At 38.6% G+C, this 17,491-nt stretch overlaps 1 protein-coding gene across 3 annotated transcripts in view; it reads left to right on the top strand.

Moving 5' to 3' along the window:
- Nucleotides 1-17,491, top strand: part of ELAVL2 (ELAV like RNA binding protein 2) — a 95,830-nt gene that overhangs the window by 54,068 nt on the left and 24,271 nt on the right. For all 3 annotated transcript variants that reach the window (XM_034072836.1, XM_031054235.1, XM_031054234.1), the window contains exon 3: nucleotides 11,503-11,606. In XM_034072836.1, coding sequence (XP_033928727.1) covers nucleotides 11,503-11,606 — 104 coding nt within the window. The remainder of the gene's footprint in view (nucleotides 1-11,502; nucleotides 11,607-17,491) is intronic.

Here is a 17,491-nt window from a genome sequence, read left to right as displayed (position 1 = left end):
AGCTTGCTTTCTACTACTCAGTATTGCAGATTAGTAGCTGTTGTTGTTTTCTAAATGCTGGAGTTGGTTAAAACTTGAAAGAACAGTATTACTCTTTGACATACTAGCAAGGATGAATTTTTTCAGCTGACAGTGAGCACTTATGCTAGGGAAAGGATTTATCTTCTAACAACAATTTATCATTTTGTTACTGTTTTTCAGTCATTAGTAAAGACCGAGCTGGGGTTAGGGAAAGGGAGAAACCCCTGTAATGGACTGCAACTTAACTTTTGCAAAATGTGCCTGAGGGGCATGTTCAAATTTCTGATTGTCACATTTCAGGATGTCTTTCAAAACTTTGAGATATGAAGTAGCAGGTAAGGTCTGAAAGAAAAACAAAGCAAAACACCAGTAATAATAGTATGTCTTAATGTGGAGTTTGGGAAAAGCATTTTTGTTCAAGTGTTGTGCTAGTTTTTTACTTGAATGCTCAAATTACTGCAGGCTTCAAAATGCTCCAGCAGTAGAACAACATCTGTTATCTATCATTTATTTAAGGTGACTAGGTGGTACAGTAGGGAAGATCATTTAACACTGCTGGCTGTATTCTTGACAATGGCAAAAGACTAAGCTTCTAAGCTGCATGGAACATGTTACTACTAAAAGTGTTAAAAAACTGAAGGGTAAAAAGGTAGCTGTTGTGGTTTAACCCCAGCTGGTAACTTGGCACCATGTAGCTGTTCACTCCTCCTTTTCCTCCTCCTTTCCCTCCTCCTTCCCTGCTCTGGGCAGGATGGGAAGGAGAATTGGAAGAATGTAAACTCCATGGGTTGAGATAAGAGCAGTACAATAACTAAAGCATTATACAAACCCACTACTATTACCACTGCTGATAATAATGATAAAGGAAATAACAAGGGGAGAGAATATAAAACTAAAAAGTAACTATAAACTAAGGAACTATATAAACCAGGACTCCCCCTGGTTTATATACTGGGCATGATGTGCTGTGGTATAAAATACTCCTTTGGCTAGTGTGGGTATGGTGTCCTCTCTCTTCATCCTTGCAGCTTCTTTTGCCTCTCCTCACTAGCATGGCATGAGAGACTAAAAAGTCCTTGATTCAGGGTAAGCACTACTGAACAAAAACTAAAAAAAAAAAAAAAAAAAAAAATCTGTGTGTTACCAGCATTGTTCTCAGACTAAAGCTGAGGACTGCACCAGTTACTGGGAAGGAGAAAAATAACTGTTACAGCTGAACCCAGGACAGTAGCTTTCAGAAAAAGTAACTGATTTAGCAAATTTATGGTATCCTTTCACCTTAGCATAGTAAGTAGCTTTTAGCTGTAATACAAAAAGCTAATCTATAAGAAGGTATGCTCTCTAGGTCTGTCATTATTTCAAGCAGCTCATGGTTGTCACTAGTTATATTTGAACGTAAGAGGCTGTAACAGGCAAAACTGTGTTCAGCTTCCTGTCTTGTCCATAAATAAATGGCCTTTTACTTTTGCTTTTGCAAATGTATGTAGCTTCCAGTGCAGTCCCTGCTTCTACCTATGTTTTGGGGGGAGAGGGAGGTGAGATTTCATATTTAACCATGCCAAGTGCAGGGTCCTACACCTGGTTTGGAGCAATCCCAGGCACAGCTACAGGTTGGGCAGAGAAGAGATTCAGAGCAGCCCCGCAGAGAAGGACTTGAGGGTGTTGGTTGATGAGAAAATGAACATGAGCTGGCTTCAGAGTGTGCTCGCAGCCCAGAAAGCCAACTGTATCCTGGGCCGCACCAAAAGGAGAGTGACCAGCAGGTTGAAGGAAGTGATCCTGCCCCTCTACTCTGCTTTCATGCTACCTCACTTGGAGTATTGTGTGCAGTTCTGGTGTCCTCAACATAAAAAGGACATGGAACTGTTGGAACAAGTCCAGAGGAGGGCCACAAGGATGATCAGGTGCTGGAGCACCTTCTGTATGAAGACAGACAAAAGTTGGAGCTGTTCAGCCTGGAGAAGAGAAGGCTGCATGGAGACCTCATAGCAGCCTTCCAGTATCTGAAAGGGACCTGTAACAATGCTGGTGAGAGACTCTTCATTAGGGACTGTAGTGATAGGACAAGGGGTAATGGGTTAAAACTTAACAGGGCAAGTTTAGATTGGATATAAGGAAGAAGTTCTTTACTGTGAGGGTGGTAAGGCACTGGAATGGGTTGTGCAGGGAAGTTGTGAGTGCTCCATCCCTGGCAGTGTTCAAGGCCAGGTTGGACAGAGCCTTGGGTGACATGGTTTAGTGTGAGGTGTCCCTGCCCACGGCAGGGGGGTTAGAATTAGATGATCTTAAGGTCCTTTCCAACCCTAACTATTCTGTGATTCTATGGTGTATCTGTTAAGTCATCCTCAGTTTCATGTCTGTTCTAGCCTACTGAACATCCTTGATCAGGTTCGTGTAGATCTTGGCATCCACAATATCCTCTACCCTTGACTTTCTTTGCCTGCTGTGGGAAAGAACCAGAGCTCCACCCCCATTTTTGTATCTGACATCATCAAGCTTTGTCTTGATGAAGCAGCAGATGACTGTTCCTCACATGTGAAAACCATGTGAGATGTAAGCAAGAGAGTGGGACTGATTTTGTAAGAGGGTAGAGTTGAACCTGGCTGAAATAAAGTGTCATTTTCTCTTCCTGAAAAAGTCAGATTTTTAGAATAGCTTATAGCTCTATGGCTGCTTAGTTATAGGTATATTCCTGTGACTATATGGCAAGATAAACTGTCAAGCACTTTGAACAGTGTTTGATCCTTTTCATTCAGTCCTGAACTTTCTGAGCAGTAGCTCCAGAACTGAGTGTGGGAGAAAGAATCATCAAAGTATCAAATAGATCTAGTAGTGATCACAGCTTTACTAGATTGCTGCACTGAGTTTGCTGCCTCAATGGTTTATGAGTTATGATTGTTCAGTAAATAGAGACCACCTACTGGAACTATAAGCAAACTGCAGTTGGCAGTTGCTCTGTGGCTCATGGCTCATTTTGATGAAGCTGCTTTTAAACTGCAGGTCAGGCTTTAACTAAAATGTTAAAGAACTGTAACTTGAACAGTGATTTTATGTTGAAAGAAAATGGGAAGAAAGCAACACTGGTATTCTGTGCTTATTCTTTCAGCCTTTCTTGTTAGACAATTAAATTATTACAGTTAAATTATTTGCATTACAGGATGTGTGTTTCTAGCCTTATTCAGTACCAAAATAATATTGTGGTAATCATGGTGGCTTAAATAAAGCACAGTTGACAATGGTGATTTAATGAAGATGCAGTAACTTTGAAAACAGAACTGCTACCAGCTCCATGGGCTTGTTTCTCAGGAGGGTCTCCCTAGCATATTGCACAGAATTCCTATGCCTAGATCCAGACAGTCAAAAGGATTGTTTTACTTTGATAGCTGAAACTGTATCAAACTCTTCATGCTCCTGAAGCTGTCAGATGTGCTGTTGATCTTCCCCATGGCCACACTGGCTTGCGTTCAGGACTCTAGGCTGTGACTGACTGGTGTTTAGGCTGATCTTACATAACACTGTCTTTTACATGATGCCACTTCCTGCTTTTGTGTGCTGATTAGGGAATGCATCTCCACTCTTGAAATTGTAGGAGACTGTGTGAAATTACATGGGTCCCTGAGATAATTCAAATAAAAGCCTTTGTATATAGACTTGTAATATTGTCATGTATGTTTATTTTAACTGCATTTTTCCACCAGTGTGCAACTTAAGGATAATGAAAGTCAGAATAAAGCCTAACCTCAGCTTGCTGTGAAGTTGGTTTGATCCTGTTCACAAAGATGGGAAGCTGACTTGTTCTTACCGTACTTTAGTAGATCTTTAACAATTAAACTTAAGCATACAGCTTTAAATAAAGTCACCCTTAAAGTCACCCTTAAAGTCACCCTTAAAGTCACCCTTAAAGTCACCCTTAAAGTCACCCTTAAAGTCACCCTTAAAGTCACCCTTAAAGTCACCCTTGAAGTCACCCTTAAAGTCACCCTTAAAGTCACCCTTAAAGTCACCCTTAAAGTCACCCTTAAAGTCACCCTTAAAGTCACCCTTAAAGTCACCCTTAAAGTCACCCTTAAAGTCACCCTTAAAGTCACCCTTTAGATCAGGAACTGGCTGACAGATATTCAAGGAGCAAAGCACTGAAGACAACTTATGTAGCTGAAATTAAACTCCTCAGTCTGCTAGATTTCATACTTTTTTTTTCCCTGCAGACTACAGACATTAAATTTCAGCTCCTAGACTTTATTACTTAACCTGAGAAGTATGTTCTTCACTGTCATATATTGATGCAAATGGTGTAACTTTTTTGGAAGATAAGCATTTTTAAAACTTGTGTAATACTGTAGGTCTTGGTAGCTATATTCCTTTATTATTTTGCAGTAAAATCTCTTTGCAGAAGTTGAAATAGCCTGAAATGTCACTATATGGGAATGTCACTATAGTATTATCAATGGCTGTATTGTAGAAAATACTGCCTTTTTTTTTTTCCTAATGCCTCCTTATCTTCAGTTTTTTGTTGCCCTCTGGAATGTGTGAATGTTATTTGCTATTGAGACTTTTAATTTTCCAATGAATGTTTAGTGTGTGCTTGTGGTAAATTTTTGTACTAGACCATGAAACTAGTTTTATAGCTTAGTGATACAAATTAGTTTTCAGATGTGTTATTAACCAAGTGCAAGTATTCTTCTGGCATGTTTTGCTTTTTATTTAACCTGCCTATCAGGATGATAATTTGAAATTGAATGATAGGTTTGGGTTCTTTTTCTCCTAAGAACTAGCACTGATAGCACTTGGTGGGGCTACTTCTCTTATTACTTCTATCTTTTAAGGAGGTAAGTGGAGAAAGGTGGAACTTACAAACCTAGCCTTACTTGCTCCTTAATGAGCTAGTTCCATAGAAGTGATTCAGTCTTACCTCATAAGAAGCTGAATACATATTGAAAAGATTGAGACCTCAGCTGCCTGTAGTATTTGTTTGGCTCTATTATTTTTATTTATTTTTTTTCCCCAAGAAAAAAGTGAATGAAATTGCCGACCACATGGAAAGGAATAAGGCCTTACAAGAATGTTTACGAATTCCAGACAAGATGCAGGATTAGCTGGGTACTCTTGTAGTTTAATCAAGAATCGCTTCCAAGAAGCAGCTTGCTCAGCCCTTGTATTGGGTATTCCATGGCTTTGAGGAAAACGGCAGCCAAGGACTCCCTCGTGTGGTGGGTGTGCCAAGCTTTCGCAGGCATTTTGCCGCATTGTTTGAGGCTAGTGTTGTGATTCACGGCAGTAAGGAGAACGTGTGGAAAGAATGCAAGGAGTTATCCCCAGGAAGAAACGCAGCAAGTAGAACCTCTTCTGAAATTGCTGCTCTTCAGCACGTCTTGGTTATTCAGCGGTAATATTGTATACTCGTGGAGTAGTGCTGAAAAAACACTAGCTGTGTGCTCAGTCAAAAATAGTTATACAGTTACTGGCTCTGGATTTTGGGAAGATGGGCATTTCACAATCATGTATGTAGGAAAATTTCCTTAAGCTGTAGCAATTTAGAGAGGAGAATCATGAGGGTACAGGTTCACAAGACAACTGACTTCAAAACTTCAGAAGACTTAAAGAGCACAAGATAAGTAGACTTGATATTGGCCAGAAATTTCTGGGGTTAGGCTTAGTCTACCCAAAAAACATGTAGAAAAGCCCTAACAAATTACCAAGATGCTTTAATCAGTCATGAAATATAACTAATGTCAGATGCTTTCTAAACATGATGTTACACAGAAAACCATATATGTTCTTTCAGGAGTGGTGAAATGCAACACTTGAGGTCATTGTGCATTTGTAACCTCACAGGGACTTTTCCTGTGTGATACATTTCTCACAGTATTTCAGAAGTGTCTTTTTAGAGGGCTTGCTTAACATGTGTTAAGTTACAGTTTCTACTGATCTACCTTTCAAGCCTTTCTTTTAAGGCATAACGTTGTAAATGACATTTGAACAGTTTTGGGTGAGCTCCTGTTAACAGGATTGCATGGTTCAGGTGACTGGACTTTGTTATAAAACAGTTTAGGTTGGAAGGGACCTTAAAAGATCATCTGGTTCCAACCCCTCTGGCCTGGTTCAGCTGTTTACATAACTTCTGTGTATTGCAGAACCTCAGTGCAGGTCTGCTGGAAAGAAGAAAACAGCCTTGGTGGGGGTAAATGATGTAGTTTGTAATGTCTCAGTTTTTCTTACATTCCGGTGTAGCTTAATTTGCAAATAATTTATGGGTTTCCTAGAGAAACAGGAAGCATAGACATGGTAAAAATTATTCGTGAAGAACAAGCTAGTAAGAGATGGTAATTATCTAGGGAGTGTTAAAGCCTGTGTTACATTATTTTGCACTTGTCTTTAACAGGTGCTGCTCTCAGTCCAGTTGAGGCATGGATCGATGCCATGGACACGTAATTGCCACTAGCAATCCATCCCTAAAAATTGTCAGCCAGTAGACAGACAATAGCAAGTAGACCCCACCAGGTTTCCAAAGCAAATGCTGTATTTGAATCACGTTACAATCAGGATATATGATCTCTGAATTGCTCACAAAGGGAAAGGTGTGTGTGCAGCTGAGAATGCCAGCAGAGACTGCAAGAAGCGAGTGATGTCAAGTGTCCCATTCAAATAGGGGAGATGAGGTCCACTTTGACACTAAATACAGCTGAAGTGAAACCCTTAGACTACAGCATCCAGTAGGAAGACAAGTGACATGTTGCTCTACACTCTGACTTGATAAGGTCTTAATTTTCTTTCTGGAGCAATCTGTAGTTGTACGTGACAAGTCTCACTAGCTAATCTCCCATCACTGAACTGGGGGATGCCTCAGGACACCTAGTTAAGTTTCTTGATTTTTTTTTTATTTTTTTTCTATGATTTCTTCACTTGTGACACATCTCCTGTAGTGCAACCTAAGTCTTCATCATGATTTTCACTTCTAAAACCCAATTCTTGCAACAGGAGTGCTATAATCTGTCTGCTTCGACATGTTGAAACAATTGCTGGAAATAGTCAAGTAGCCCTTTTGCTTAAGTAGAGTTCTAGAGTCTGATTATTCCTATTCAAAAAGTTGAGTGTTCTTGTTGCCAGAAGGATAATGTTGTTGTTTTGCGAATTCTATTAAAGGGCTTTTTTTCTGTCTTAGGGCATGTTGCTGCTACTTTAAAACATTAAGAATGTCATTAACAAACTTTGCTCCTAACCATAGCTACTTTGTATGACCACTTCCTAAGGATAGCATCCATTTGGGACTTTGTATGAATATTATATAGCAGTGGATTTTCTTAATGTTTTACAGCTGTGCACAGTATTTTAAATAGGCTTTGTTTATAGTAGACTTGTGAAACAGCAGTGTAGAACTGGTTTGTTATTCTTGTTCTGGTAACTGTTGTTAGAGCCTGTGCATTGCAATTAAATTGTTTGAAATTACTGTTTGCCAATCTTCTTAATAGTCCATTCTATACATTAACTGAAATTCTGAAAAGTAAATTGGCATTATGTGATAAATTAATGTGTTATCGTATATGGTGGTCAAGTGATATTTATGAAGCTCATAAAATTGAAACATAAATGTAAATTTCACCTATTAAAGTGGGCAGCATAGTGCTTTTCAGTTTTTCTCATAGCACATTTGGTAGTGACCCACCTGATAGATAAAGCATGCCTAGATTCAGAGATGCCTGACAAAGGGTTTTCTGACACACTTGAATTTGACTTTGCTGCAATGTCAGTTATGTAAAATACAAGCTGCAGTTTATGAACTTTCAAATCCTTTCAGAAACTTTGCTTTAAGTCCTTTGCTGTCTTACCAGGCTTGTGAGATACAATTCTGTGTGTCTGGGGTTTTGCTTGTTTTTTGCTTGTTTGTTTTTTGTTTTGTCGTTTTAGTTTTGTTGGTTGTTTTTTTTTTTTCTTGGCAGTTTTGTTGAAGCAGAATGGATGTCACACTGTTTTTCCTCATTCATCCAGATCATTTTGTCTGTTTGGCTTGTCTATTTCAGATTTCTTTTTACCCATAATTTAGTTAGTTGTTTTATTCTACACCACATTGTCTAATACTCCAACCATAAAATCTGGTAGAAAGTGTACAGAAACGGCCATAAACAGTGTTGTGACATAGCCACAAGAACTATTGAAGAGAAGCTGCAAAACTGATTGAGCATGTAACTTTAGAAGTATTGCTCACTTCTGTAAATAAGCAAAGTATTCCCCTTGAAGGTGGCAAGTGTTTATTGGTGTAATGACTTGCAAAAAAAAAAAAAAGAATTTGCAGTCACTCCTTTCTTTAGGATAAGCTAAACTTAATACTGTTTATAGGTCTGAATAACGGAATAAATAGCTGATGTGCACAGTCTCTTGTTTGTGTTGAGATTGAGTAGGCCATAATTTTGAAGATCTAGCAAAGCCTAAACTGAGTATTCGTAATACCAAAACATGCAATATTTGAGCACCAGGACAGCTAACCTGGAGAGCTGTCAGAGGTTTTTCAGACTGTAGTGTCATTAAGCACAAATTGGAAAAACGGAGATGAGCCAATAACTGTATGGAGCCATAAATAATATGCATTTAAATGTGAAGTTTAACTTGCAGACAGCTACAGGTTTATCTTCTTTCTTCCATCACCCCATCAAGGACTCAGATATGATCTACTTTGTTACTAGACTTGTAAAAAAGTGTGTGTTCTGCGTGAGATTACTGTCTCGACAAATGGAGTTCTCTGTAGAAGAGGCAGAGATACTGAAGTCCAGAGCTGTTTCTTGTTAGTTTTCAATTTAAACCTTGGCTTCAGGCACTACAAATTAGCCATTACAGTTGCTAAATTAAGTTCCTCCTTTTTAGGTACTATAAATGCTGGCTGAATTGGTTTAAGTGCATCTAACTTCTACTTTGTCTTGAAAGCAGAATGTTTGGACATTGAGGAAGGGGGGGGAAAGCTGCACAGAACGAGAACTTACACTGGGCAGGTGTTTGTACTTGAGTAAAATTTGTGTGCTGTTGCTGTTCTGCTCTTTTTCCATCTGAAATCCACAATCAGGTGGGACTTCTCTGGTTTCTACAGCTACAGTGGTACTAGCATAAGTTTTGACTGAAGTCCTGTACATCAGGAAAACACTTTGGAAAAACTGAGCTTCCAAGTTTTTGTAACCCAGTTGGCATTTCCCCACCAGTTGAGAAATACCACCAGCTGTCAGACATACTTTGCAATAACTGGAGTTTCTGATGGGTTGTTAGAAATAGCTGCTTCTAACTCATTTTGTGAAATGCTTGTCTGGGTTTTCTAAAACTCAGCCATCTGCATATGAGCTGGCAAACTTCTTAAACAAGAATCTTCCCTTAACACAAGCTGGAATACTGAAGAGCAGCCCCTTGCGCATCTGTTTCCAGAAATCAGGTTCAACTTCCAATTATTTGTATTTCTTACTGTGAGCCAAAATTCATCTTTCTTAGGAGCTTCTGTGAAGAAAGTGATTTTTATTTTCAACTCAGAGTTTTTGATAATGTGTTACTGAACCACTAATCTTTAGGCGGAATGTCAGTCTCTGAAAAATTCTGCCATAACCATTGCAAATATAAGGCCTTTGGAATGTCAGATCTGAGCATCTTTGAACTTTGGATGGTAGTCCAAATGAAACAAAACGTATCATTCACAAAACACTGAGAGCAGAAGAGACTTACAGAGATGATCTAGTCATATCCTCTTTCTCAAGCAGGTTTTCCCTGAGCAGGTTGCCCATGACCACATCCAGTCAGAATCCAGGAGTAGAGACTTCACAAACTCCATGGGTGGCCTGCCTTAGTGTTCCACCAGCCTTACAGTAAAAGCTTTTTTTTTTTTTTTTAGTTGCAAAATTGCAGAATAAACCTGTAGAAACCAGTTCAAGCTTGTCCTGAACAAATTACTGGATTTTGTGCAACTTCATAGCCTAGGCTGCTAATATTCATCAGGTTTAAGAACTAGCATGTCTCATGAAGAACCTGTCATGAATGGTGTCCTTAGTAATAGCTGGTATGTTTTTTGCTTCTAGTGGTCCGACTGTTTTCAATGTGCAAAACAGACTGTGTTAACAGAGAGGTAGTAGAAACAATTTCTGCACATCTTTTTCTGTTCACTCTGGAATTTGTGGGTAATCTATTTGAAACATCTTACATGAATTGGTTTTCTTTTTGAGATCTTGATATCTTTTAAGGTTGTGGTTTAGATAGAATCATTCCTAGGAGATTACTGATGCCAAAGGTCAGAATTTCTGTGTTTGGAGACAAGACTTAAAGCCATGCACAAAAAAGACACTCATTTATCTTGCTCCTTGTTGAGACACTGGTGAGAAAAGTTTCTGTGGACAGTGAGAGTGATGGAGATAACAGGTACAGAAATTACTGTACTATTATCAAACTAATAAAGGAAAGGCTCTTGTAAAATAAGGAACTTTAGCTTATATCTAGCTAGAGCTGTAAACGAATACAGAAATGCTTTTGCGTATTTCCATCTTGTTTGTTATAGAAACACAAAATTGCTGAGGTTGGAGGCACTTCTGAGATTGTGTAGACCAAATCTGCTCAGAGTAGGGTGGTCTAGAGCATGTTGCTCAGCACTTCCTCCATTTGGGTTTGGGTGGATGGTTTTATTAATAGCTTGCAAATATTGACATGTTTGTTACTTCATCTAGCCAGTTAATTTGTGTTCATCTGTGCTGTTTTGAGGAAGAGGTTGGGATGAATGGGGATAGCTCTGGAGGCTGTGGTGGTGGTGTCCTCTTGTGGTAGTACAAAGTTATGTCAGTAGTGGTGGGCTTTTTACTAAACAATTAAGAATGTTTTGTTCATCTATCATCTGAATTACCAATACTAAAAGAACCTGAAAATATTTCATCTTTGGATGATATTTTGCTCATGACCAGTTACTTGTACCAGTTGTTTTGAATATAGGAACACAATGAGCAACTTCTTGTTGCTTAGAGGGTCTGTTTAGTTTGTGAATAACATCTGCAGCAATTCAGCTTCAAATTTTGCTGAAATTAGGTTACTATGGTGTATTTGAAGTGCACTTGGTTTTAAGCACTGGTCCAGAATTTTGCCGTTTACACTATGTTCAGTTAAAGTTCCAAATTAAGTAGTGGATTTTTGACACTGTCTTACCCTTGAAACTCCTGAACTGCCTCTAGTCTCTTAACAGATCACAACAAACTCATGATCCTGCTTTGCATAGCGATTTTTAAGCCTTTCATTAAACTGCCTTAGCCATTTCTGTGTTGAACGTAGGGTGGCCCATGGTAACAAAGGAAGCTAGTTAAAAAATCAGTAACCTTGCTGGAAAAATTCAGTGTGGTGAGCCTTTGACATTCTCTGTGGGGCAGATGCTGTCTTTAATACAAGCAGTATATGGTGGATGTGTCTGTATGTGTGTTAAGCACTGTTACTTATTTCATAGCACTTGTAATATTAATGATCATTTTTCTTCTCTTTAATCAGGGCAGAGCTTGGGTTATGGCTTTGTGAACTATGTGGAACCGAAGGATGCTGAAAAAGCTATCAGTACTCTGAATGGATTGAGACTTCAAACTAAAACCATAAAAGTATGTAGTGGTAATTATGATTTAAAGAAACTGAAATGCTTTGGCTTATTGTTGATCAGATACATGATTTGTTTTCCCTTTCCAAGTGTAACTTAATCATTCTGCTAATGTCAGTGAAATAGACTGAGATGTTATGTAGCAGATGGTTAGTCCTTTGTAGTCTTTTTAGGTTTAGTTAGATTATGATTTGTAGAAAATTTCTTTCTTTTTTTTTAATGCACTTAAAATTTTAGGTGTGAGCTTGGAATTGTTTTAACTGAGGAATTTTCTTGTATGCCTCAGTTACAGAAATGTGATGTTGTATATAGTCTTAACAGTGTACTATGTGCTTTTGCTTTAATAACTGTATAACTTACTAATAATCCGTTTTCTAGGTTGCTAGTGTCTTGTTTCTCTTACAAATCCTTAAAATTAAATGCTGAAACAAGTCCTTTGGTAATATAAATTATTGGACTTCTAAGGCTCTACAGCTCATGCTTGGGACCCCTGTTTGTTTTTTTGTTTGCTTGTTTGTAGCTGCTGCACCTCTTGTTTACTGAATTCAGTTTCTAGAATTTCTAAAAGCAGAAAACTTGGGTTATTTGTTCTCATCTACTGTCCTGATCCATTATCAAAAGAGTGAGGATACTCACTTGAGCAATTGTTTGAGCTCCAAAAGCTTGAGAAAGAGGAGATGAAATAAAAATAAATCAGGCAATGCAGAGTTTTGAATGTGTTTATGTGCCTGAAGGCCATCAATATTCAACCAGGCTATCTTTTGTTATTAACTATCAGGGTTTGCTAGCTGATTGCTCAGATTGTGGCCTCTCTCCAACTAGGATCATGTTTGAGCCATAAGATAAAGCTCACCTCTAAAATGATTTAAACTTAAAAAGCAGTGTAGAGCCACTTAAAAATGACAGACAAAAATAAGATAGCAGTAATTATGGTAGAGTATGGTATGGTACCAGTTCTGGATTCACAAGTTTTAATAAAGTGGATTACACTATTTGAAACTTAAATACTGCTGTTTAGCAAATGATGAGTCATGACTCAGAGTAACAATGAATGAAATACATGGATAAATGCCTCACTGCAGAAAGCTCCCTATGTGCTTCTGGCAGACATCTTGCTTCACCACCACCCCCCTTCCCTGGCAGTCTCTCCCATTTTCTGCTCTGGGGGAAAATTGAGGAAAATCATTTCATGTTCCAAGTTCTTTGAAGTTGTCTTTTGGGTGGTGATGAGAAAGGGAATTGGTTTGTGTTGCAATAGTATTGCAGGTACATGGTATCTTTGCATTTAGTGTCTTGATTTGAACAAATGAAAAAATATCTGTCCAGAGCAGAAATTTGGAAGTTCTGGTAACTATATATAGCCAGGTAAAAAAGTATGTTATAGAGAATCACAGTCAAGCCAGGTCTCTGAAACCAAAATGATCCTCTAAGCAAGTTTCCAGTGACTGACTTCGTTGCTGGTATGTGAGTTCTTAATCTTTGTTCACCTTGCTAAGTAATTAATACAGTGACTGCATTTCTGCAACTAAAAATCACTTGTTAAAAAAAAAAGTTGGGGGTGGGAAAGAAGTGAAAATAGAGTATACAGATGTGGGTGGTAATAATGATGCTCTTCCTTTCCTGCCTTCGCAGGACGTGAAAATAGAATTGTAGGTTGTGAACAACACCAAAGGCCTTTGTAGTGAGATTAAAGTTTATATGTAATTTTTCAGGGATTTGTGCCTGAAATGTCCTTAGCTAAAGAAAACCTGGAACATTTCAGTTGTCACAAGCTAAAATGAGGACCTCTTCAACAAAAAAAGACTACTTGTTTAGTTAGAAAATATGTCTGTAAGTATTGCTTGTTCATGTTACAGGTAAATCTTGGTGTCTAGTTACCTATGTTCAGCCCAGTTAACTCGAGCAGAAGCCTTCAGTGTTAGTTAGTGTATGTGATTTGAGGGGCAGAGCTGCTTTAGTCCCCTCTCTTTTACTCTTCCTTTTTGGGCATAAGTGGGGTTTCAGGTCGAGTTTTCATGACTGCTTAAAGAGGCTGCTTTTACTTCCTCACTTCAGAAGGGGCAGAGGCTAGGTGGATTCGTAATAAGTTTTAAGACTGAGGCATTTGTACATTGTACAGTTGCTTCTACTGTTAAAAGGAGGAGGATGTCTGTATGGCAGTGACTTGAAAGGCAACTAGCGAAGAGTGTGTCTGCCTTTACCTGAATCAACAGAAATCCTGAGCCTACTGTGAAGCGCTTCATAATTTGCATATTTCTCGGGTGAGCTGAGAGTAATACTGAGCAGAATTAAAGTTGATGTCTGAGGCCTTCACTGCCTCTTGGGAGCAATATCTGGGTGGAAGAAGTCACCAGATCTTAATACCAGGACCTTTGCAGAAACTGCTTACTGTTTATACACCACAGTGTTCCTTTTTCTTTGGAGATGATACTTCAATTAAAGTTTGATAAACTCTGAATCTAATCCCTAGGTCTACTTCTAACTTCAAAAAATGGATGTCAGTGAGATTTTTATATATCCCTTCATATAAAAAGTGGTGGAATATTCGCAATGCTAGTGGGTATTTTGATTTCAAAAGATGTTTGTTAGCACTGTACATTTTGGAGACTTCTGTAGAAATGCTTGTTTCCCATTAGTGTATAACACTGGAAGGAACTTTGTTGGTTAGGTGGTGGACCCTTATATTGTGGGTGACTTGAGAACATTCCCACATGGAGGGAGTTGTCCTCATCTTGATGTGTGTGACTGTCTATACTGGGGTCATGCCATACCTCTGATCTCTTGTTTCTGTACTAGCTTGTTAGTCACTGAATATATATTTTTTCTGTGCAAAGCAGTATACCTACATATACAATAAGGTGCTCTCTGTGGCATAATTTATGGGGTTTTTGCAATGTAAACGGCTGTATTCATGTTGCAAGCAGCCTGTTAAGTTTGGGCTTAATTTAATTATCAATCTTAATATGAAAATAAGTTGTATCTTAGAAAAGGTAAATGTTTTTTGTCTTCTCTTTTGGAAGAAGCTGTTGCTGGGAAGTAATTTGGTGCTCATGTATTTAAAAGCCAGTGAAAATTTGTCTAGAGTGATTAGTCTGCTTACCCACTTGCTTGCCCATGACTTTTTATCATTTAAGTTGTCCTTGAAAGATCAATTCTTACCAAATAGAGAAACGTGATAAGAGCAAACTGCATGTAAGAGCCACTTACTTGCACACAGTGACAAGAAAATTCAGTGCATTCTTTTTGTTGGCCTGGCTTCTGCCTGGGAGAGCAGAAATCTTGAGTGGCTCCCCTACACTTGCTCTAGGGAAAACTTAAGAAGATACAGATGAACTTACTATGAGATCATCTGTAGGAGCATTTTCACTGTGACTACTACAGTCATGGAGCACTTTGCTGCAAAAAAATGTCACTTGAAAGTGAAAGAGTGGTTTTGGATTACCTTCAGAATCCGGGACTGAGAAATACATGAACCATATGCAACTCATTCACCAATTTTTCTTCTTGGCAAAGTAAGAACTAAGGCTAAGATAACTTCTTACTATAGTTTTCACTATTGCTTTTTAAGTATCAGTTTGATTTGTCTAAGTAGAGCAACAGATTCCACAGACTTTTAGTCTACAGATCATCTTCTGTGCAACTACTTAAAGAACATATTCCAGTAGTTAGCTGAATAATGACTATATTCCAGAGAGTGTAAGAGGAAAAAAAAACCCTTCACTTAACTCTGGTGAGCAGAATGATAGTACAAAATGGAGAAAAAAACACAATAATACTGTCAAACAGGTATTTTATGACTATGAATTGACATCTTTTGCATTCTGAACTTACAATCTCTGCCAAATATTTCAAATTGCCATAGGGGCAAAATATTCATAGTCCCTTAGTCAGTTTTGAAAATGTGTCTCAAAATCATTGGTTAATTGGAAAATTGTATTCTGTTTTATATAATTAAGGCAGATCATGTTAGTGTTTGTATTACAACTGATAACGAAAGTAAAACTGCTTTGGGTAATTAGACAAATTCCCTCATATTCTGCAGTGTCCAGAAGACATCTCAAACCTTTGATTTAATGTGCTTCAGAAAATGTGGGTGAATGCAAGAAAGGTCACTCAGAAGTACAACCAGCAACACACAGATTCCACAAAATTCAGAAACAAGATATAGTGGGTACCCCCAGATTCTGTTTTCATACTAACCCCTACTTAGTGGCTATATTTAAACTTCACAGATAAGTTTTGAATTCTGTACATGAGGTAACTTCCAGGAACTCACCTACAAAGCTCTCATATTGGCTTCACTTGAAACTCATTGCTCAGAATGAGTAAAGCAAATATGTGCACAAACTATGTAATTTGCTGATTGCTCTTCCCATTTCCGTTTTCCCCTCCTTTTAGCTAACTCTGACCCAGCCTGTTTGTCCTCCCTTTTGTCTTTTCAGAATTGTACTCACAAGCCACACTAAAAATCAACAATACCATCGCCATCTTCTTCCTTGTGTCATTTTAATTTCAGTTCTTAAGTAGAAGTCCCTTTTCTAAAATCCATGCTTTACTTAAGATGTAATTAGAAGCTTGAGGCAGCTTTCCCCACTTAATTCTGAAACATCTGTTGTTGGCCACTACTAGGCTGCTGTATGTCAGTGTTTACAAACTTAAAACCAGACTAAGGTAAGCCATCACCAAGCAAAATGCCAAAAACGAATTCCAGAATCCATGACAGATTTGTGTCCACTTAGCAGAGGCATCCTCATCTCCTTATGAACCCTTGCCTCTATTACAATAAGAAATTAAATCAAACGCAACAAGTAATAATAATAGTGCATAGATGCCAGAGCAGCCTGCTACTGGAAGCATTTCTTCGCCTCCTTTTTGTTCTGTCATGTTAATTTGTGCAAACAGTAACAGGAAGTAGGAGAAAAAATGTAAAATCAGTGTCCACAACGTCTTATGCAAATGTTTCTGGTTATACTAGGCATAAAAAGAGGGAATTTACAAAATTGGAGTATAGTTTGGAATTGCATCTGTTTTACTGTGAAGTATATTCCAAAGAAAATAGTTTATCCCACCAGATTAGGGTATCGTGCAGATCTGAGGTCAATTCATACCATTGTATTTTCACCATTAGTTAATGAGTTCTACCTAAGAAATCCTCAAAGACAGAAAAAGGCAGGTGATGACTCTAGTCCAGGATGCAGAGCCCAGGCTGAGCTGAAGACAGCTATGGCTGCCCACTGCTGTTTACCTCACACCTGCCAAAGCTGTGAAAAGCTGGCACAGTTGCTCTCACTGTCCCAGATGTGTTGAGGAGGATTACTCTTTCCCAGGTCCACCGCTGCGTGTCTCAACTGCCAGCAGCATGCCATCTCCTCTCCCCATCCTCCCCAGCAGCTTTGCCTAGTCTGCTAAGACAACTTGAGGTAGGTCTCCAGTTTTCTTAAAAGGAACTGAATCATAAATGTGTAAAAGGACAGAAGGAATTTTATAAGTTGCTAGGTTTTGGTTTACATTTGGTTGTAGGGTGAGCCTTGCTAAAAGTTACACACAGATGTTATTTGCCAAACTTGGTTCTATTCATCCTAATCATACAGGAAAAAGAAACCCAACTCTGGAAGTGCTCAAAGCCAGGCTGGACGAGGCTTTGAGCAGCCTGATCTACTGAAAGGTGCCCCTGCCTATGGCAGGGAATTGGAACGAGATGATCTTTAAAGTCCCTTCCAGCTCAAGCCATTCAGTGTGGTGTAAGAGACTTCTATATTAAGAAGAAGGTGCAATAAGATTCTTTGTCTTAAGTGGACAGACAAATGGCCTGTCCTTGAACTGGCATAGAGCTGTTTAAGAGCTATATGTGTATATATATGTAAATATGTGTTAGTGGAAAAAAAGTAT

Source organism: Melopsittacus undulatus, chromosome Z (assembly GCF_012275295.1).
Source record: "Melopsittacus undulatus isolate bMelUnd1 chromosome Z, bMelUnd1.mat.Z, whole genome shotgun sequence".
In the NCBI taxonomy this organism is placed as follows: Eukaryota; Metazoa; Chordata; class Aves; order Psittaciformes; family Psittaculidae; genus Melopsittacus; species Melopsittacus undulatus.
Note: the sequence above shows the minus strand (reverse complement) of the source record. Positions and strands in the feature narration are given on the sequence as shown.